This window comes from Perna viridis, chromosome 2 (genome assembly GCF_037379345.1).
Source record: "Perna viridis isolate PV_CMFRI_1.1 ecotype Kerala chromosome 2, ASM3737934v1, whole genome shotgun sequence".
NCBI classification, from domain to species: Eukaryota; Metazoa; Mollusca; class Bivalvia; order Mytilida; family Mytilidae; genus Perna; species Perna viridis.
This window is the reverse complement of record NC_142446.1, coordinates 15,468,047-15,490,561: the sequence shown is the minus strand read 5'-3', so window position 1 is coordinate 15,490,561 and position 22,515 is coordinate 15,468,047. Positions and strand designations below refer to the sequence as shown.

General features: G+C 31.7%; 1 protein-coding gene across 8 annotated transcripts in view; it reads left to right on the top strand.

Annotated features, from left to right (window-relative positions):
• Positions 1-22,515, top strand: part of LOC148623796 (CLK4-associating serine/arginine rich protein-like) — a 32,526-nt gene that overhangs the window by 8,706 nt on the left and 1,305 nt on the right. For 2 of the 8 annotated variants that reach the window (XM_088565902.1, XM_088565903.1), the window contains exons 7-19: positions 681-799; positions 4,475-4,571; positions 5,918-5,996; positions 9,038-9,111; positions 9,924-9,965; positions 11,573-11,719; positions 12,219-12,488; positions 13,171-13,335; positions 14,348-14,396; positions 16,025-16,088; positions 17,568-17,626; positions 19,040-19,182; positions 19,776-20,833. In XM_088565902.1, the coding sequence (XP_088422028.1) occupies positions 681-799; positions 4,475-4,571; positions 5,918-5,996; positions 9,038-9,111; positions 9,924-9,965; positions 11,573-11,719; positions 12,219-12,488; positions 13,171-13,335; positions 14,348-14,396; positions 16,025-16,088; positions 17,568-17,626; positions 19,040-19,182; positions 19,776-19,830 (1,363 nt within the window). In that variant the 3' untranslated portion in view covers positions 19,831-20,833. Of the gene's footprint in view, positions 1-680; positions 800-4,474; positions 4,572-5,917; positions 5,997-9,037; positions 9,112-9,923; positions 9,966-11,572; positions 11,720-12,218; positions 12,489-13,170; positions 13,336-14,347; positions 14,401-16,024; positions 16,089-17,567; positions 17,627-19,030; positions 19,183-19,775; positions 22,458-22,515 lie in introns of those variants that run through there. The other 6 variants (XM_088565904.1, XR_015919506.1, XR_015919505.1 and 3 more) reach the window with 6 other exon arrangements.

The window sequence follows — 22,515 nt, the reverse complement described above, 5'->3', positions numbered from 1 at the left end:
GAACTTAGCAATTTTTCAACAGTATTTGCTACAATAAGTACATACCTAAGATAATATGTTACCCATACTGTAGCCTTTTCACTTGCCTAGTGTTTATACATATATTGCAGATATTTATATACTGACCTATATGTAATGGAGATAAATAGTATTGGTATTGATTGTCATACTTTTGCCAATTTTCTTCAGGTGCCTTTTCCAATGGTTTGAAACATTTGTTATTCTATTATATTGTTACTTTACACCTTGTAGACATAATAAGTGGTATTCTGGTGGTTGAATGGCTGTACTTTCTAGATGGTGATTAATGGATTCAGATTTTCATTAATTGATCATCTATCAAAATCATTGTTCACTCTAATAATTGACTTTTGGACAGTGTTTGGAAATTGCCTGTGTCAGCTATTAGGCTTATTTAAAAGTAAATGACAAACATGCTTTATTAAATGCTTTAAAAATGTACCTGATCAGATCTCTTCAGTGTTTCTGGTGTCTGTTTTAAAAAGAATGTGATGTGAAAACATCTAACCTCAAGGTTTCTTTACCAGGTTATGTGGATTGTAATTCTGTCTTTCCTTGCCTACAAGATATATAATTGAAGATTTACCCCATAGTGACTTTATATTGCTTCCTCAAACAGTTGTTGGTCCTAACTGATAAATGAAACTTGGCTTTTATAGGTTGGAAGGAAAAAAAGCTGCCATAGGTTTTGTTTATGAGGACAGTACTCCTGTACTAAAAGATGAAGATGAAAGTGATGATAGTGATAGTGGTACAGATGTAGAAGATGCTGATTTAGGTAGGTTTTTGATTCTGATGATTGTAAAAGCGATAGTGGTTCAGATGAGTGTAATAGTGATACAGATGAGTGAAATAGTGGTACGGATGATTGTAATAGTAGTATAGGTTACAGACCACCAATTCAACCAATGAGCATTTGGAACGTACGCAAAAATAGTCCTACGCAGAAATTACCCCTGTTCCTCATAGTGCTGTGAAAAAAGTTCTCATCTTATTTAAAAAATTTAAACAGTTTCTGAAAGGAAAAACATTTCTGTACATTTTATAGGTGCATTTTGCTTCTTGTGATGTGAAGCCTAATCTCCATAATGATTTTTAAATATACCGCTATCTTGTGAAAACACTGGGATTTCCCATGCTATTTATAGACCCTTCACTTCCGGTGACCAGTACTGCACTGCAAGTCTGCTAACCCCACATGCCATTCTGAGGATTGTGAGCTGACATATGTAGAATCATGCTGATATATAGTCCTCTGCAGGTTAAAGTTAAGGTAAAGTCCAGAGAAGCCATTGAATATTGTGAAATTAGCATAGAAGCCTATGGGAAGTGGAATTAGTGGTTTTTAGCCTTAAGCTGAAGCCATGGCAAAATGAAAAGTTTCTTGAAATAGCTTTAAACTACTGGAAGATCTTGTTAACTTTGCCATGAGAGGAAAACACTACAAAAATCCTTCAAAATATGTATTTTTTTAAGTTATAGGTCCAAATTATGGAAAATTGGTCTTTTTGGCTGATTTTTATGTCCTATCTTGTAAAAAGTGTAGAAAATTTAGTAAAAATATCAAATATTAAACTTTGAGGGCTATATTTACCTAAATATGGTGGTAATAAGCACTTGAAATCAAGTTTTGTGTAGATTTGAGCAAAAATTAGGTTAGAAATGAGGAAAAACTCACTTTCATTACTGCGGTTAAGGCCATATAAGCATTCCCCTATGGCAACATGGAAAATCCATTATTGAGTACTTTTTTTGCTTTAGGTGCCCTTTACTGGTCATGTTTTAATGTGAAAACACTGTATTTACAAATTTAAAGCCAAATATATCACCTTTGTGAAAATTTAAAGATTTAGGATTTTTGACATGTGATCAAGAAAAAGGGGGAGGCATGCCAGAAATAAATTTTTAAAAATAGACCAATTTCTCAGAAAAAGATTACTTTTAAATCTATCTCTTTATTAATATTGTTAAAAATCAAGTTGTGATTGATTTTTTTTATTTGAAAAGTCAGAAAAAGTTCTTTGCAAATATTTAATGCATTTAAGTATGGTAGAATATTGTCACTTTTTTGCTCGCGCAACTTGGTTACCCTATATTTAAAAATCAAATATTTAAAAAAGTGCTTGTCACATTTCACTGAAACTTTGCAAATGCATTCAGTATGTGTGTAGGAAGATACCTGTATAGTTATTTATTTTTTCTAAGACAAAAAGTGACTCTTTAGGTTACAGACCACCAATTCAACCAATGAGCATTTGGAACGTACGCAAAAATAGTCCTACACAGAAATTACCCCCTGTTCCTCATAGTGCCGTGAAAAAAGTTCTCATCTTATTTAAAAAATTTAAACAGTTTCTGAAAGGAAAAACATTTCTGTACATTTTATAGGTGCATTTTGCTTCTTGTGATGTGAAGCCTAATCTCCATAATGATTTTTAAATATACCGCTATCTTGTGAAAACACTGGGATTTCCCATGCTATTTATAGACCCTTCACTTCCGGTGACCAGTACTGCACTGCAAGTCTGCTAACCCCACATGCCATTCTGAGGATTGTGAGCTGACATATGTAGAATCATGCTGATATATAGTCCTCTGCAGGTTAAAGTTAAGGTAAAGTCCAGAGAAGCCATTGAATATTGTGAAATTAGCATAGAAGCCTATGGGAAGTGGAATTAGTGGTTTTTAGCCTATAGATGTTGAAGATGCTGATTTAGATAGGTTTTTGATTCTGATGATTGTAAAAGTGATAGTGGTTCAGATGAGTGTAAAAGTGGTTCAGATGAGTGTAATAGTGGTTCAGATGAGTGTAATAGTGATACAGATGAGTGAAATAGTGGTACAGATGATTATAATAGTAGTATAGATGTTGAAGATGCTGATTTAGGTTGGTTTTTGATTCTGAATATCCATATACAAATGAGATGTTCAGCAACATTTTTGAATTTACCATTGAATAAGACTATAAATGCTATTGGGGCATTCTAATTCAGTTGATTTTCAGATATTTATCATTAAGTAGGGGATGGAGCTTCTTTTTTCAAGATGTCATATGGGAAATCATTTTTTTGGAATAGAAAATGCAAAAGTATGGTTCTTTTTGTATAAATAAAGAATTGGGATGGGACAATTTTTTCCTGTGACTCTACTTGTTAAGCATCCCATCTTGCAAAGTACACAATACAGACTTCCAATAAATTTGAGTTAGCGGGGTCTCCCATTTAATTAGTCATCTGTTTTTTATCTCACCTGGCCAAAGGCCATGTGAGCTATTGCAATCACTTGGCGTCTGTCGTCGTCGTCGTTGTCTGTTGTCGTCGTTAACAATTATATGGAGAACTCTTCTCCTTTGAAATTACTTGAGTGATTAGAACCAAACTTTGTGTAAATGTTCCTTGAGGTATCCTGCATAGAACTGATGTGGGGATTTTTGATTCGTCGAAAAACATGGCCACCATTACTAAAAATAGAACATAGCGGTCAGACAGTAGTTTTTTGCATATATCTCCAAAACCGATAGGTTTAGGCAAATTCTTTCAATAGCTGAAATGATCCTTATTATTAGGACTACAAAAGTCTTCAGGGATAAAAGTTGTCAGATAACTCCTTGTAGGAGTTATTGCCCTTGAAAGGGGAAAAATGACCTTTTTTTCAACAGTTTTCAGTCAATATCTTGAAAACTATGATAGATTAGAAGAAACTTTCAATTGTTGAAATGATCCTTATGATAAGCTCTACCAAAGACTTTTTGAGTCAAAATTATTGGACAACTCTTGTCTAATTTATTGCCGTTGAAATGCAAAATTCAACTAGATGGGCGATTCAGGCTCCTGGGAGCCTCTTGTTTTAGAATTAGTATTGGTATTTGTATTTACTGTATAGGGAAATCAGTAAGGATGATGAATTCAGAATTGTTTTAATATGATGGAGTCATGTTGAATAATAAATAAGTCATATTATAAGGACATCTAAAATTGGGGTCCATTTTTTTTGTGTAGGGCGAGTTATTTTTTCTTACATACCATGATAGGGAGTATTTCTTTTGTTTAACATATTCAACTACATGTACATTGGCAAAATGTTTTTGAACCTTCATATGACTGTTGGCAGCATTGAAATTCTACAGTCTATTCACATTAGAGTAATTACATGTATATACAACATGAATACTTCTAAAAATTTACCATAAGTCCATAGGCAATAATTGCTAATTTTATATTTCACTTAATCCTTATGAGAAAAAACAGTTTTTCTCTGAATTTGAGATAAGAGCTAGGCCAGCATGGAGTTCTGGATATTGTTGACCCTCTGTTAGAAATTAATGCATTTAGATTGCTGTTATAAAATTTAAAAAAAGCCATATAATTGATTAGACAAATGGGTGAATTAAAAACCACCTTAAACAAGCATCAAGGTTGATATGTTAGTAACAAAGGTTGTCTTGACATTGTAGATATAACATTGGATGTTGACACTCTGAACAATGAACAAAAAAGATTACTAAATGAGTGTGCTCAGCAGTATGGCATGAAAGAGGAAGATTTTGTCAGGTATTTGGATAACATTCTAACCAAATTAAATTGTATTGTGATTCAGTTATATTTGCTCAGTAGTATAGTGATTCAGTACTGGTCAATAATATTTACTCAGTAGTATTGTGATTCATTACCAGTAATATTTACTCGGTAGTATTGTGATTCAGTACCAGTGATATTTACGTAGTAGTATTGTGATTCATTACCAGTAATATTTGCTCAGTAGTATTGTAATTAAGAAATATTTACTCAGATTCAGTTGTAAATAATTAGGTTGGAATGTCTTTAGATTTAAAAGCATTCCTGTTTGGTGACTTTTTCCCTTTAATTGAATTTAAAGAATATATATACCAATGGTTATCTTGATCATGTTAGAAATCAGTGTTGCCCTTTCAGTTGTGCTTCAATTATTTTATGAGTCATGACACCTCCTGACTTTTATATTGTTGATTTTTCATATTTTTTCACACTCTGCGAAGCATTTTATTGATGATATTTTATAGGGAGATTAGGTATCATGTAGGTGTGCATATGGAAGGTGATAATTGCAGGATGCTTGTCGAGAGAGGTATTTTTATGAGTTAGCCCACTGTATTTCCAGTTTATTATACCCCTGCTTCAATGGATGGAAGAATATACTCTTTAACCCTTGTACGTTTTTCTGTATGTCTGCAGTTCAGTAACACTTTTTTTATGGTAGAATTCATTTTCACATAAATTCGACAACAACTTCCTGTTTATCAAAGACTTAATTTTATTTAATTTTGACATATTTTAAAGTTGAAATTCTTCATCACATTTTTCTCAGCAATCACTCATCATAGCAGCATGAAATTTTAACATGCTCTTCTTTTAATCATGCCATATGGCAAGATACATTTTGGGAAAAATTTGACGACAACTTCCTGTTTACTGAGGACTTTGTTTATTTTTGACATATTTTGAAAGTTGAAATTTTCATTTTTTTATGAGCAACTACTCATCACTGCAGCTTCAAATTTTAAATGTTCTTGCTGTAGGTATGCCATATGGATGAAGGGATTCATTTGTAGAATAATTCGACAATAACTCCCTGTTTACCGAGGACTTAATTTATTTTTTTCTATGTTTTTGAATGTTGAAATTTTACTCACCCTTTTGCTCAGTAGCTATTCATCACAGGGGCTTGAAATTTTGACATGTTCTTTCTGTAAGTTTGCTATGTAGTGGGATCCATTTTCAGAAAAAATTGTCATCAACCATGTTTAACAAGGACTTTGTTTATGTTCCTGATATCATGATTGAAAGTTGGATATCACTAGCTCACAGATTTGTTATTCTATATTCTTATTGTACATTCAGGTTTACCTTTTTTCCTACAGCATGCTACAGAAAGATAAAGAGGAAGCAGAACAAGTTAAATTGGCAAGAATTTTAGAAGAGGAAAAAGCTCAATTTGCTGTATGTACTTATGCCAGTGAATGTAGTTTTGTTATTTGGATATTTTTGCCTTATCCATTTTTCATCACCTATGACTTGATGGTATAAATGAATGTATTCCAATTTAGTAATAAGACAATTTTTTTTCAATTGTTAAATGTTTTATAGGTAATTGGGAATCAGTCTCATTTTGCAGATTACTTCATGGGTTGCATCATGGTATAAATGTATGCAACTGTCTGAACATGAAGTAGTTGTACCTATAATGTTTGTTATGTATAGTAAGATCAATTACAAATCAAACTCTTCATGGAAATGGACAAAATTTTAAACCCCTCACCAAACGAGGGGGTGGTATATTGGAATCACCTTTTCTTTTGTCTTTCCATCGAGTTTTGTCACAATCATCTCAGCCCCAATCGATGAATTGATTTCAAATTTGGTATGTGGCTTTATATAGATGAAGCATACAATGAAAACCATTTTGTATGTTTTTCAATATCAACTTCCTGTAAGAGTAGGGGTATACCTAGCAAAATAACTCATCAACTCAGTTAGTTTTTGGGTTTTTGATCCTTCAAGATCAAAATACCTCATGTCACAGATTCTTCATGAGGACTTCCCTACTATTTCTGTAAACTACTCAAAATGTATTTGATAAAGGTATTTCTTTTAAATTATTCAATTCCTCTTTGAAGATCAGTCATTTTGTTTTAGGCTAAATGAAAGTTTAGCTGCATATAAATTTAAATTAAATAAAGATTTGAGGGACTTCTTTTTGGCCTTGAAAGATGCAGGGACATAATAATACAAACTTGTTCATATTAATGTACCAGAAGATGTTAAGTAATTAATTCGTATTTAGGATATTTAGTTTATGCTGAATGTGTCAAGAAGTATTGATTATATTTATCAATCAAAATTTTCTTCCTTTTATCAATATTTATGTCTCCCCCTACTTTGGTGGGGAGACATATTGTTTTTGGCATGTCGGTGTGTCCATCACAAAGTTTTTTAGCGCCACTCCTCTCAAACTACTGAACCAAATTTTACAAAACTTGGTATGTAGCAAAAACATAGTTGTGCATATTACTAGGAAATTTTTGTAGGACTTATGCGCCTTTGAACTTAGAAATTTGCCAAAAAATCCTCATAAATTACCTTGTCAGCACGACTCCTCGGAAACTATTGAACCAAATTTTACAGAACGTGGTATGTAGCAAGAACATCATATGTAACTGTGTGTATTAACAGGAAATTTTTATCCTTTAACTCTTGTAGTAGTTATGCCCCTTTGAATTTAGAAATTGGCCAAAAATCCTCATAAAATACCTTGTCAGAGCAACTATGCTAAAACTATTGAACCAAAAATGCTCAGAACATTTTACTGGACATGGGAGACATATGTTTTTGCAGACAAAAACAAAATTTAATTTTTGATTTGTAAAACAGGAAGTGAAGAGCAGTAATTTAATTTAATCAAGTAAAATTGGTTGTAAAATTCAAATTAATGAAAGTGTCTCTTTTTTGGAAAATCTAATACACATCTAGGAAATTAATTTCTTTAGCTGAAATTGGTTTTATCTGAGTATAATTATGTTTATATGAAAATTCAAATGTTAATATAACTACCGGTACAATTACAGTGAATGGATAAATACTCTGAGTTTTTTAATGGTATAAAAAATTTGTTTTTGGACTGGTTTCATATTTGTGAAATAAGGAAATAAAACAAAGTTTGTAAAATATGTGTAAAATACTTTTCAATTATTTATCTAAATATTGACTTCAACAACAGTTTTTCATGCATTTAAAAAAAATCACACCAAAATTTTTTTGTACAGTTAACACTGATGACACATATTTCAAAACTTTACTCCCTCTTTGTTTTTTGATCAGTTTCAAAATGAAATAATCAGGTGGTGATGACAATGTAGAATACGGTGAAACTTCTCCAAACCGGACCCTCAGAAAACTGGTCTTCCCTTCAAACCGGCCGTTTTCAAAAGTCCCGGCTAATATACCTTAAATCTGTGTGTTTTGTCTTCGATAGACCGGCCACCCCCTAAAACTGTACATAGGCCGGTTTTTCACAGTTTTAGTTACATATTTCAAATAAAAACAACATCACCATTCCGGCCACCCGGTTATTGTTCACTTTATTAAATGTATCAACAAAACTGTAAATGACTACGTAATATTACGTAATTAATAACTCATTCACAGACCGGTTTGCATTTCATCATTGGACAGATGATAATTGAAGGGGACAGTAGTTTAAACAACAAATTTAATCCAGTCATTACATTTTGTCACTGGTTGGTGTTAATTGTTGTGTACAAACGTCAGACAACTGGGGTCATTTAATAGTATGATCTTTACGATCTTTTAACTGTCAATTAATGTGACCTGTACCCAAGCCAAAAGAACATAGGGGTGAAATTATTAGACTTTGTTGATGGGTAATTTACGAAAACAATGCAAATAATTAATTACCATCAATAGCCCTTTGATCTTTAATACACATTCTTTTCAAAACCGTAAACATTATTTTGTTGGCAGTACTGTTTGTAAAATCTAATCATTTACAAATGATGCAAGCTTTGAAATGTAATAAAAGGCCAAAAGTTTTGAATCGGCATTAAACATGTTTCAACCAACAATCTGACAAGGTATAGGGTTATAGAACACATTAATGGAACAGCTTTTAGAATGCATTGCTATTTTTCACAAAACCAACCACCCCTATAAACTGGCCATTTTTTCTTGTCCCAATGGAGGCCGGTTTGGAGAAGTTTCACTGTATCGATATTTTTGTTAAGGCCTTGAATAATTGATAAAATTCGACAGTGATGAGGTATGGGCTCCATGTTATTTTGAAAAGGTATGAAGGAAGAAAACAGACATAATTTAGCTATCTTTTTAATGTTACAATTATTCTCATTGATGACATATTCACTGGACACATTTATGCACAATACTGCTCCTTTAATTATTTAGGGAATCCATATTGAGTTTTTTTTTTTCAATTTGCCTTTATCATAAGGATGACTTAACTTCAGGGTAGGAAGTCTAGAAGAGAGAGGAGAGCATACAAGGAGAAGCGTTTAGCTGGGAGAAAATTGAGTCCTCCTAGGTATTTTCTTATACTTTCTATTATATGCCATTCTTATACTGATGTTTATGCTACTGTCAATTCAAAGCTGTATCAAGCCATACCCCAAAACTAGTCTAGGTTGACATCTGTAATCATATCAAGCTGTGCCATAGGAAGCATTTTATTCAATAATTATGGTAGACATTTTGTATTAAACAGTGATGATATTATTTATTGATATCATTTTGTGTGAAGTATTCTTAAAACTAAGGGCATTTTTTTCCTTTAAAGCTTGTTTTATGAACTTTATTAACAATTTTCTATTTTAATGGTGAAATGTAAAAATTTGACATCAAAAGTTTGCCATTAAAATAGTTTCAAAATGATAAAAACTAAAACAGAAAACAATACCCTGTTTTTTTTTTATTTTTATTAAAGCACTTAATATGTATGGTCTTTTCCTAGCTGGGAATTCTTTGTTTTAGTCGAAAGAAAGATATTAGGGTTTTCAGTTGAACATTGTAGTTTCTTGAATTTCTAGATTAGCTGTTTAGCTCATCTAGACAAGTTTATGTAACCTATTACTATCCTTAAACACCCACTGTAGTTATCTGATGTCACTGTCATGTCTGCTGTTGGACCTCTGAATAAATTTTTCTCCTAAAAAAAGTACAGACTGGAATATAACTTTTCAGGCAAATTTTACATCCTGATTATTGTCATAAATCTTTCAAAGCAGGGATTAGATGCTTAAATACAATGTTATTATAACTGCTTGAAGTAGTGAGTGAGTATTTATAAAATATGTGTAAAAAATAAAAATCAAACTGGTTTCCTGTAAAAATTTTCAGCTATGCTGCAAGAGATAGTCCAAAATATGAACCTTATGAAAGGTAAGTAAAATTTATTAAAACAGTTTAATAATGTTCCTTTTTATCTCACCTAGCCAGTAGCCATGTGAGTTATTGCCATCACATGGTGTCCGTCATTGTCATCCTTTGTTATCATTGTTATTGTTGTTGTTAACAATTTTCCTAAATTCATCTCCTCTGAAACTACAGCACCAATTAGAACTGAATTAGTTAAAAATGTAAAAATGTTCCTTTGGGTATTCTGCATAGCACTTATTTAGTGATTTATGATTGGTGGAAAAACATGGCTGCCATTGCTAAAAATAGAACATAGGGGTCAGACTGAAGTTTTTCACATATGTCTCCAAAACCATTAGGTTTAGACAAATTCTGCTTCAATTAAAGTGTTCAGCATGATGAGATCTATCTAGGGTCAAATTTTCTTTTTAGGTCTTACTAACCACTTTTAACGTTTCCATTACTTGACCAATTAGAACCAAGCTTGATATTCTGGATAGAACTGATGTGCTCCAAAGAAAAACATGACTGCCATTACTTAAAATATAACATAGGGGCAAGACAGAAGTTTTTTTCAAATTTCTCCAAAACCATTAGGTTTAGCCAAATTCTTTCGATCGCTGATTGATCTTTATGATAAGGCCTACAAAAGTCTGTGTTGAATCAAAGATGTCGGAAGACACCTTGTTAGTGTTATTTCCATGAAAGATGAAAAATGATGTTTTTAGCAGTTTTCAGCCAGTAATGCAGTATCTTGAAAATATAATAGATAAAAAGAAACTTGCAATGGATGGAATGATCCTTATGATATATCCTACCTAAGCCTTCTATTGAGTAAAAATTGTCTGACAGCTCCTGGTTAGAATTATTGCCCTTGAAAGGCAAATATTGAACCAGATGAGTGATTCAGGCTCCTGGGAGCCTCTTGTTGTAGACATACATCTTGAGTAGCGTTTTGTCTATCTTTTATGTCTCTTTATTATTCATAGATTCTTCCCAAATTTATTTCCCATCTACTCACTGCAAAAAAGGGTATGGGGATGTATTGGTGTCTGGTGTCATTTCTGGTGGTCTGTGCATGAAGGATAATGACTATTATCAGGTGCTTTTAAGGGGAGGAAGATACTGTATTTTTCAAGTATTTACATATTTATAATCCAAGTGAAAGGCATATTCTGTGTTACATTTAATTTGTAGTTTCTTTTTGATGTGCATCAGACAAACTTTTGACATATATTATATATTTGGTGTTTTTAAAAGGTTGGTGAAGTAATTGAACATTTCTTAATCTGCCACTGTCTTCTATGTGTTCTTTTAATCTCAGTAAATTAAAAAAAAATATGGTGAGTTTATAAAATTTTATTAGAGAATGTGTTTGATACAGATGACAACAGTTTTGAAGTTGAGACAAGAAGTATGACCAATATGACAAGCCAGCCTAAAAAAGGTCAAAGGTGATGCTGTTGATATTTTCTGTCAAAACTGAACAGCCATTATTAGGTCATGTTGTAAATTATCATTATCTTTTAGTATCACTTCATTGGCATAAGAATCTGAAAATGGAAAAAAGTTGCTGATTTAAGAATAACTTGTAAATAGATGAGACAGTTATTTATGATGATTTATTTTAGGTCTTCATCATCATCCAAGTCTAGGTCAAGATCACCAGAGAGAAAAGATAGTGTGTTATTTATTACAAGTTTTGGTGGAGAGAGTGATGAAGACAGACCAGTGGTACAGGGCCCTTCATTGCCTAGCACTGATAAGCCAGATAAATGGTCGGTATTTATAGTAAGGGGTTCATTGGATATTGTGGAAACCATAGTCAAAATGTGGAAGTTAACCTGTTAATCAAAACCCAGATTTTATATACTATATGGATCAAGAAGAATTTCAATCAAGACTGATACATGCTTGGCTGTGAGAGGAAAAGACATTTATATTATTTTACAAGTAAATTAACTTTTGATGGAGGTTTTCCCCTCAGGTTTAAATCATCTAACAACAACAACATTCAAACAATTACTACAAAACAATCCAAAGTGATTATGTATTAATATGTAGTTTATACAGTTCTGTTTTATGTATGTTATTAAGTCTTTTTTTTGTTGAATTGATAAAATGTGTCTGAAAAGGTGTAATATTTGAAACTGATTAATGCTTAAGATTTTTTCTTAAATCCTTACAAAAATGTTATTACAAACTGAAATTTAACACTATTATGAAATTAGAAAAAAAGAAATAGGGAAATTTCTAAAACAGAAACTTTTGTTGTAGGACAAAAAAGCAAAGGAAAAAAAATAAGAGAAGAAAGCGATCCAGATCAGTGTCACCTTCAAATAAGAGGAGGGAAAGAGATAGGCTGAAAACATCATTTAGAAAGAAAAGAAAGTCCAGAAGTTCTTCAAGTGATAGTTCACGTTCATTTCGGTCTAGCTCAAGGTCAAGATCTTCAAGGTCTAGATCCGTTTCCAGATCAAAGTCAAGGTCCCATAGTAGGTCATTCTCATCTACATCAAGATCATCTTCAATTTCATCGAAGTCCAGGTAAACACATTTTATATATTATCAGAAGAAGTGATGAGATATTAATTGATACCCTCCGAAAAGTGGCACGTCCATCTGTCGTCCCCTGACAGTTTCCAGATGATTACTTGAAAATAGGTCAATAATTTTTTTTCTAATTGGCACAGTTGTTAAGTACTATGAAATACTGGTTATGTTCAATTTTCAGCACAAACCAAAATGTAGTTTTTGAGTTTTTAACATTTTGCCATCCCTTTTTTTCACACTTATGTGGCCAGGTATCACTTAATGTTCCATTAATGTCCTATTTTTCGAATCTAGATTTTGCCATTATGCTTCATTAGTTTGATGTAGACAAATTTCTACTTCCCTCTTTTTCATATGTCAAACTCAACTAGATCTTTTTTTGCATAGGACTTTCTGATTCCCTGTATACGTGTAGTTAAATTTCATGATGCCCAAGGGTATATCACTAAAATATGGCACATTTGGTTTCTTTTTTTAAATATGTGTTTGTATATTTATTTTTCTACATACAGATGATTTTCGCTTTCAAAATACTCTGAAAATTCTCTTATTGTGTATCTCAGTATGATTGGTACCAAATACAAAAATATCACTCATACTAATATTGTTAGGTGTAATATGATAGTGTCAGTCATATTAATTTAGATATTTAACCACAAGGTTATTTCAATTTCAGGTCTATTTCTCCACAAAAGAATGCCCCACCCATTAAACGTTATCGTCGGGCTAGTTTGTCATCTAAATCTAGTGGCTCAGACAGTGATCATAGACCATCTGGAGACAGAGGATACAGGGACTCTAGAGAGCGATATGATAGATTTGATAGACACTATGGTCAAAGGTATATTGTATTAAAAAGCTTTTGTGATCAGACTTACTTTTTTATATATCCGTAATTTCTCCATTTAATTGAATGATACTGTTATCATTGGTGTCATCCTTGTTTTTGTTGTCTGCAGACACTTGGTTTTTGTGTGTTAACTTGAATATTAGTTGGTTAATCTTTATTAAATATTACCATCAGTTTCCAAAAAACAAATTGAAGGCTGATATAGTTTTTTTGGGGTCATGGCCCCAATCTGTTTGGAATTAGGGACTGAAAAGGGACAGAAACAATTTTTGTAAAGAATTTAACTATTTTAACTCCAGTAAAAGCATATGGATATCAAAAATATTTTATATCTCTGTGGTCATACTGGGATTGATTTTCGGGGTTGAAGATTTGAACTTTTTAGAAATGAAGGACCAAATAGGGCCCACATGCAAGCATTGGACAATAACTTGACTGAGAGTAAATAGGTCTTTTAAATTGTACTATGTGGTGTCATATCACATAAGGAAGTCTTAGATTGATTTTTTGGGTTATGACTTGAGTCTGTTAAGAATTAGGGGCTATAAGGGGTCAGAAACAAGCATATTTTCTGCTCTTTTAGATGATAACTTTATTTTAAATTTTACCCCAAAAAGAAGGTTGGGATTGATTTTTGAGGTTATGACTGGAACCATTTAGGAATTAGGGGCCAAAAGGGCCTCTTTGATTCTGGTTAAATTCTTATCCTGTGTCAAATGTCTATTACAATAAAATTTTAAAGCTGTATCAGGTTTAAATGATGTGTCCATACTTGCCCCACCTGTTCAGGGTTAGACTTCTGGGGTCGTATCAAGCTGTGCCCGAAGAAGCATTTTGTTAATTCCTACTGCTGATCATAGTATGTCACATTTAGGGTTCATGTATCATACAAAGTGCATGTTTTTTTATTTCATACTAATTGAAAGGCTTCAAACTTAATACCCATGATTGATGCTTAAATTACTCTGATAATAGATTTGTCAGTTTTTGTTTTAAATTTCAGGTCAGAGACAAAGAGTATTGGTAATAAAAGTTCATCAGCTGTGCCTCAAGTCAGTAAGAATTAAATCTGTAATACAAAACCCATCTCATGTCAATGCAAATGAACATTGATTGTCACATGAATTTAGACAATGTTTGATATCACAGTTAATGCAAGTTAGGTATAAACCTAAACTAAGATTTTGACTTATCATTGTTAATTTGCATTGTTACTGTTAAGACCCACAAATAAGCCGTTACACTGTTCATGGTGATAATCAGTAGAAAGCTAGTTTGTGAGTTTTTATACCTCTGCCACAAATTGGCCTTCTCATATATTTTACAGTCATTATATCATTCAACAGTGTCAAGACTTTTTATGTCAATGCAGGATTTTTTGTATGTGGTTGAATCTTGTGATGTTTTCTAGTTCAGTTTAAATTTTTGTTCTGCTTCACTGATTTTGACCAAATTATGATCTTTTGACTACAAATTTAATAGATATACCATGTGAATAGACTTAGTATATGAATGCTTGCTGATATTGATATCTGGTGTTTGTTAATGTACATTGATGTTAAATGAAGATCTTGTAACAATGATAGAAGGTTGACTTTAATTTTTGAGTTTCTTTTCATTCTTATCATAATAGTCTTCATAATGTTGACACAGTGTTTAGCTTTACTCTGTTAGTATGAGTTTAATGATACTTTTTTAATTTTAGTTAATTTTTCTTTTGATACAATGCATGCACTTATCAAAAAACTAGGCAACAAAATGCCAGTTATACAGCAAGAAAGTTTCTTTGACAGTTGAATGAAAGACATATTGCTTTAAAGAAAAAGTAAAGTTAATATGAACTTGTCACAGGAATGTGGTTATATGCCCCTGTCCAAGGCGTGGAGGGAACTAGTAATTGCCTGTATATGTGTATGCAACTCCTTCAACGCTTATGTTTGTATTTTGTCCACATTTTCTAATAGTTATTCACCAAATGTATGTGACTGCCATCTTAATTCAACAAGTTTGATGAGAATTTTGAGACTCCCTGTTCATGTTTTTATTTGCTTGACCCTACAGGGGCACTTGGTGAATGCAACCCTTTATCACATTTTGTTTAAATTTTACAGGATTGTTAATCACAACATGTACCTGATCCTAGTGTTCCACCATTTCGATTTGAAAAATTTAACAGGAGTTACGGAGCTAATATTAATGTGTATATAGTTAGTGGACACAACATCAGTAAGACCTTTGATTGGATTCAGATTTTGTAGTTCATTATATTGTTATTCATCACATTTACTTCATCCTTGTAAAACACTATTGCTCTTGGATTGGCCTTTTGTCTTGTGGGTTTGCCCTCTTTGACTGAGGTCACACTGCTCTTATGTTTTGTTGAAGTATTGGCATCCATACTGTCCATCATTTCAATAATACACATTTTGTATCGTGTGGGGTTTCATCTTTTTTCTGTGACAGGAGACATATTGCTATGTGTAGTAATTTTGTTGAATATGCAGAAATTTAGAGTAACTGCTGTTTTTTTACAAAAAAAGTTTAATATACAATTTAGTTAGACCTGTTATTTCTATTACTTTTATATAAAAAAAACATTCTGGATTTTGATAGTTACAACTTTTTACTATATGTTTTTTTTTCTGAAGTAGAATGTATGAATTGAATTTCCTGTTTGTAGGCTGCAAAGTTAACACCACAGGAAAAGTTGAAGAAAAGAATGCAAGCTGCTCTCAGCAAATCTTGTAAGGAATTATTATTGGCTTGTACAAAATGACACACTTTTAGCTCACCAGGACCAAATGTCATGTGAGGTATTACAATCACTAAGACCAAAGTCCATGTGAGGTATTACCATCACCAGGACCAAAGTCCATGTGAGGTATTACCATCACCAGGACCAAAGTCCATGTAAGGTAGTACCATCTCTAGGATCAGAATCCATGTAAGGTATTACAATCTCTTAGATCTAAGTCCATATGAGGTATTACAATCAATATGTAGATAAGAAACAGTGATTGGGATAAGAATTTGTAGATTTTCAATTTTATTCTCAGAATCTCAATGGATCGTTCTAGATACGTTTTTGATAAAGTGTTAACTGGCTTGATAATTCGGAGAAAGTAATCTGCATTGGCCCATGGGATCCTGTCTATGTTTCAAGGTATATTCATGTGGAAAAAGCCTATTTTCAGCCTTCCATACCAAATATTCTCCAAAAAGCCTGTCAAGAGATACTAAAATAAATACACACATATAATTTTTTTTCAAAATAAACCATGATATATGAATTTAATAAATGATATTTTAACAGGTACTTGTCATTTCCCATGTGTTTTAGTACCAAGCAAGGAGAGATAACTCAATATGTAATGTATTTTTTGAAATACGTAATAGTGTTGTCCAAGTAGAATCTTATGTTGCACAAGTTTATGAGTGCAATGTACATTCTGTGAGGGACAGTGTTTGCAAGTTTCCATGCAATAACACTTTATTGTATAGTAGAGACCAAGACATGGTTGAAATAGTTTATAACATCACAATATCTTAATTGCAGTGGTGTATTATAAGAATATAGCTCTTAATGATGTCATATAAGGAAGCTATATTACACTATTGCAATATGTGAATATTTTGCACACTGATGTTTGTTTCAATGGGTACTTTCTAGTTAGTTTAAGTTGTAAGTTGAATGTCTTTGGTCTTATTGGTGTCCTAGTTTTCCCCATTTGCCATTTAGGCATGGTAACATTTACTGGTTTTCCACTACTCTCTATGGAGAATTTATATTTCTATACAACATTAATTTTGTAAGACTTACATATATATCATATTTGATACGCAAATATAGACTTATGCTTTACAATCAGAATATCACTTACATGTATTTCAAAAATGATTACAGTACCAGTCCTAAATCCTTGTTAAATCAGAAAAACCTTACTATTGATAAATGTACATCAAAAACCTCAATAGGCTGGCTTGTTATACTGTATGATTGTATATAATGTTACTGTAACTTATAATTTGAAATTATATATTGTATGATTTACTGTAATGCTAGGATTCACTTTGAAATAAAAATATCTATCTATCTATCTATCTATCTATCTATCTATCTATCTATCTATCTATCTATCTATCTATCTATCTATTTAATAATTGTAACAGCAAAAAGTAATTGATTTAAAACTATTTTTGGAACTTGATATTTTTTTTTCCAGTCAAAGCAGACAAAAAGGCTGAAGTTGAAAGAAGTATTAAATCTCAGCAGGAGAGATTGGTATGTTTTCTGTACATTTGAAAGTCTGAAATTTCACATATGATCAACAGATTGTTTCATTTTTTATCCTTAACCATTTGAGTTTTGTATGTAATAATAAAAATATAATAAAAACAAAAATTATAATATGCTCCAAAAGGGAGCGTGTATGTTTGTATTATCAACTTGGTTCTGTATACTGATGGCAAGAAAAAGCATCAATATCCGGTTTATACCTTCATTTTCAGGAGCCTAAAAACAGCATAATGGCAGCTTCATTTGCTTATACTTGTATATATATGAGAGCCAAACCAGTCTTGAAAAATATTCGCCAGTTTCGATAATTAAATACCAATCAAATCATAGCTTTTCCAAGATAGGGTTGGTCACAGTAGTCTGCGGAATGGCACCCAGATGTTTATGAAAATCATGTAATCAATATTGCCCATAATTCTCGGGTCATAAAAATTTTGAAACGAAATCGAAACAAAACGCAACGAAAATAATCAAGGGAAGAAAGAAATGAAATGAAACAATTGGATAAAATGAATCAAATTGTAATAAAAACATAATTAAACAATATAAATCGAAACAGAATGAAGCGAAACTAAATTGAATAAAAGAAATATTTTAAGACATTTCACAAATTATAAGAACCATAATGTTTACCTGTGCCGGACAATTCGACCCAAAGACATTTCGGACCATGACAACCAATACTTCCTTATGAATGCCGGACATTTCGGCAAATAGACATATCAGACCATGACAATTAATATAATGCTTTAGGACTTATCATTACAAAAACTACCATATTTGAAGGTTATAAATATAACATTTCAAATCAGGGAACAGAGCTGACAAAAATTATCAAAGTTGTTTTTAATAAATGTTTCTTCGGGAGCATTAAAAGGTTTCACCTTCATCATATTATGATCTATATGAAATCCTACTACTTGGTTCCATACTAAAAGAAAGCATGTTTTGGATTGATTTTGGGGTTATGACTCTTAAGTGTTCAAAAATTAAGGACCAAAAAATGGCAATTTTTTCTGGTTTTGAGCCATAAGTGAATGAATCAATATGAAATTGTAAGAAGGCAACAGAAGAAAGGCTGGAATTGATTTAGGTAGTGATGCCAGTAACTTTTAAGGAACTGTGGGTCAAATAGTTTAAAAACAAGCCAGGGGAAATAATCAAACTTAAGTGTTATGAACTATTCACATCACATAAGCACAACAACTAAATTGCTTAGAATTTGAAGAGTATTTATATGAACATTTGGCATCATTTCTAGATGTGCATGAAGGAAGATAATTGTTTAGGATACATGCAATGGGAGATAATCCAACTTGAAGGTTTAACATGTTTAAAGGCCAGGTGAAGTGGGTATTATTTTTTGTGAACTTATTCAAGTATTTACAGTTATTTTAGGATAGAGAAGAAGAATTACGGATAAGGGCTTTAGAAATGAGACGAAGGGAAAGAGAAAAACGACACAGGGATGATAGAAGTAGCAGTGAATGCAGTAGAAGTCGTAGTAGAAGTCCGGAGTCACCAAGACAAAGGAGAAGAAGGTACACATGTTGTCAGTTTACTCCTCTAAACTGGAAGTTTACATTTGGCAGGATCTAAAGTTGCTATCAGTGTACAACTCATTTAAGTGAAGCTGAAAACCAAATTTCAGAGTATTCTTATTATGGACAATTGAGATTTTTGCTTAGATAATATCTACTGTTTTTTACATGTACTGAAAACTTCAAGTTCAGCTACTCAAACAGCATCCAAAATTACAACATACAAATAATATAATTATAGTGGAGCTGAAAACTAAATTTCAAACCATTCCCATCAAGAGAGGGGGCTGAGATTTTTGACAGAAATTTTTGCTTTTGTTAACATTTACACGTGCTAAAAGAATAATAAGTTGCACTAAGCAGGTGGTTGATTAAATGATAACTTGTGCTGTTGACCAGAATATGGAATGTCCTTAATGGCATCATACTTCTAAAATAATAATTATTGATAGAAAAAGGCTGAGATTATATTAAACATCAGTCAATTAGCAAATCATAAAAACTACAAACTGTAGGTCTATTCAAAAGAAGTGATTAATATTAACATTTACAATTATGCAGAAAGAGATGGATTTTGTTGAGTATTATTTTAGGTCTCGATCAAGATCAAGAGAAAGGCCAAGATCATCACAAATGACAAGGAAATGAAACAGCTTTACTGGTAATTATTGTGAGGAACTGGATAACAGTGTGTTCATTCTATGATGTTGATCTGTTTGGGTCATGACAAAGGATTTTATAAATAATGGCAAATGTTTCATTTTGTACATGAAATCAAATTGTTGGTAGTAATACAGTTCCATAGTAATGATCACTTAGGCCAAAGTCCAGATGGCCTTTGACATCAATTTGCATCATCTTTTGTTTTTATCTACTTATTCATTGTTTGCTAGTCTCAATGTAAACCAAAATGACATGGATTAATACTTGGAAGGGGTTTCTATAAAAATACATTCATGTACCAACTTGGTAGAACCAACATTACAGTGTTCTTATCTAACAGGCAATGACCTAGTTTAGGGGCTTTTACACTATAAAGAATTGAAGAATCGAACTGCAATTTTGTTAAACGCTCAGGGAACATCAAACTTATGCACATTTTATGTTTGTTTATTATTCCTTGTTATTTCTTTGAGTACATTATCATTTCTTCTGAACTTAAAGAATTTTTATTCAATCATAAAATTCTTAATGAATGCCAACAAATTGTGGAAAACATATAGAAAATGTTCTGTTATCATTTTGCCCACTATAATAAAAACAACCCAAAAACGTTCGCTATTTGTTGGGCTCGGAAGGTGCTTTTTATCAGAAGTTATGCACGTTTACAGAACACTTTCAACACAGTTGGCTTTGGTGTCCTCTTTTGTAAGAAAAAAATTATTTTAAAAATATATGTGTTGTTACTGTTTATCTTGATATTGATATTTAAAACATTTTGTGGAGATGAAGGATTTTTCTGTTCAGGTTTAACCTCTAGAGTAAGCCATTTAGGAATCATGATTCAAGTAACAACATATTTTTGTGATTTTAGAATTTTTATTTGAATAATTGAAAGCAACTAGGGAATTTTTAAAGTAAAAGCACATATTGTTATCTGCAGATGTCTCATGATTCTATTTATCTATCAGAGATAAAAAAAAAAAAAAAATGTGTTACCATTGAAACTTTCTTAGCGCTTTGGTGAGACTTCGCAAGTGGACTATCCAACTCCAATATAACTTCTTATAACAACTTCAAATTAAAATTTGATACTTTTTTTTCAAAATGGGTTCCTAAGTATTAATTGCCTATTACTTATCTTTCATTTGATATTTTTCAAATATATAAAGGTAAATAATGCATAAAATTCAAATTTACCACTAAGCAATATCTACCCACATATGTTCAAGTTGGAGAATCAAGATATATCAAAACTCCAGCAACAAAGTGAGTTGTCATATACTATTCGTTTAAATGCCTGGCAAGCATGACCTTATTTCATGTAGCTAATTAAAGTCTAGATACGTAAACATTGATGTACATGTACATTGTATTTAAGTGTCTTTTATGGAAGTCTTTTATTGCAATGTCACACGCTATCTAAAAAATATACATATATACAATGAGGTCCTTTCAAGCAATCAAGTTGTTTTAAGACAAGCTCTTAAAACCTAAAAATATCAAATTTATATGACAGCAAACCAGTAAGATATTCCCATTTAAAAGATATTCACTTGTTTCTAAAGATTTTGTTTGACATGCACTGAAGATCCTGCAATTTTTTTTTACCTTCATTTTTCCAAATAGCAAACTGTTTGTATGCATTCCATTTCTAAAATATTTTGTAATATAATCAGATTTTTTATGCCTTTTGTGTGTGTTTGTTCCACTTGGTTAAATCTATGCGCACTGTGTACAGAAATTTGGGGCTTGCTCTGTACTTGTTTTTGTGTTCATTTTTTGTTTTTGGAAAAATAGTTTTGAATGTGCTTTACTTGTTGCATATTTGTGTTAGCTCATCCAAAACATCAACTCTTTATCTGTCATGGGATTGATGGTGACTTTTCTATTTTTTTAATTGGCTAGCAGTTTGTTTGTTCAGTTTTTTATTTTAGTGTAAAAGGGCCTTAAGCAACCTGTTATACTCTATAAGAAAATGATTAGTATCTAATGCCTCTGTGATAATTACTACAGATTAATTTTGGCTATTCTTTTATTTTTGAATTATTTCACTATTTTTTTTATTAATTTTTCATACAAAGTGTAATATACCTGTATAAAGGCTTCACTATTTGATGCTAAATCAAACAAAATGTGGAAATTATTCATAAGTAAAATGAATTGGTATTATAAAACTAGCTGTGAAAGGTTCATATTCATTTTATCACATATGTATGTCTTTAATTTCTTAAAATACCAACCCAAAATTTCTGCAGTCAATATATTATTTGAATTTTCAACTAAACATATTATGTAGAATTGTCAATTTTCGTATTTTCATTTCTGATCTGTCTGTTAATTTCTTTTTTCATTGCAGTAGATTGGGAATGGAAAATATCTAGAAAAACAAACATAGATATTGTCATAGGTAACAAACCCTATGTTATTGGCCCTTAAACCAAAGAAAAAAGATGATCAACAATTATATATAGGTTTTCAGAGTTGTTAAAATTTTGTTGAAGAAACTATGTGGATAAAACTACACCAATGGATACCAGCTATCCTATGGTAGAAACTTTAAATACATGGTTTGTATTTTTAAATGGATTCAATAAACAATAATAGTTCTGTTATTAGCTCTCATGAAATAATTATTTGCTATGATAAATATATTAGCAGAAGGCTTTGGAC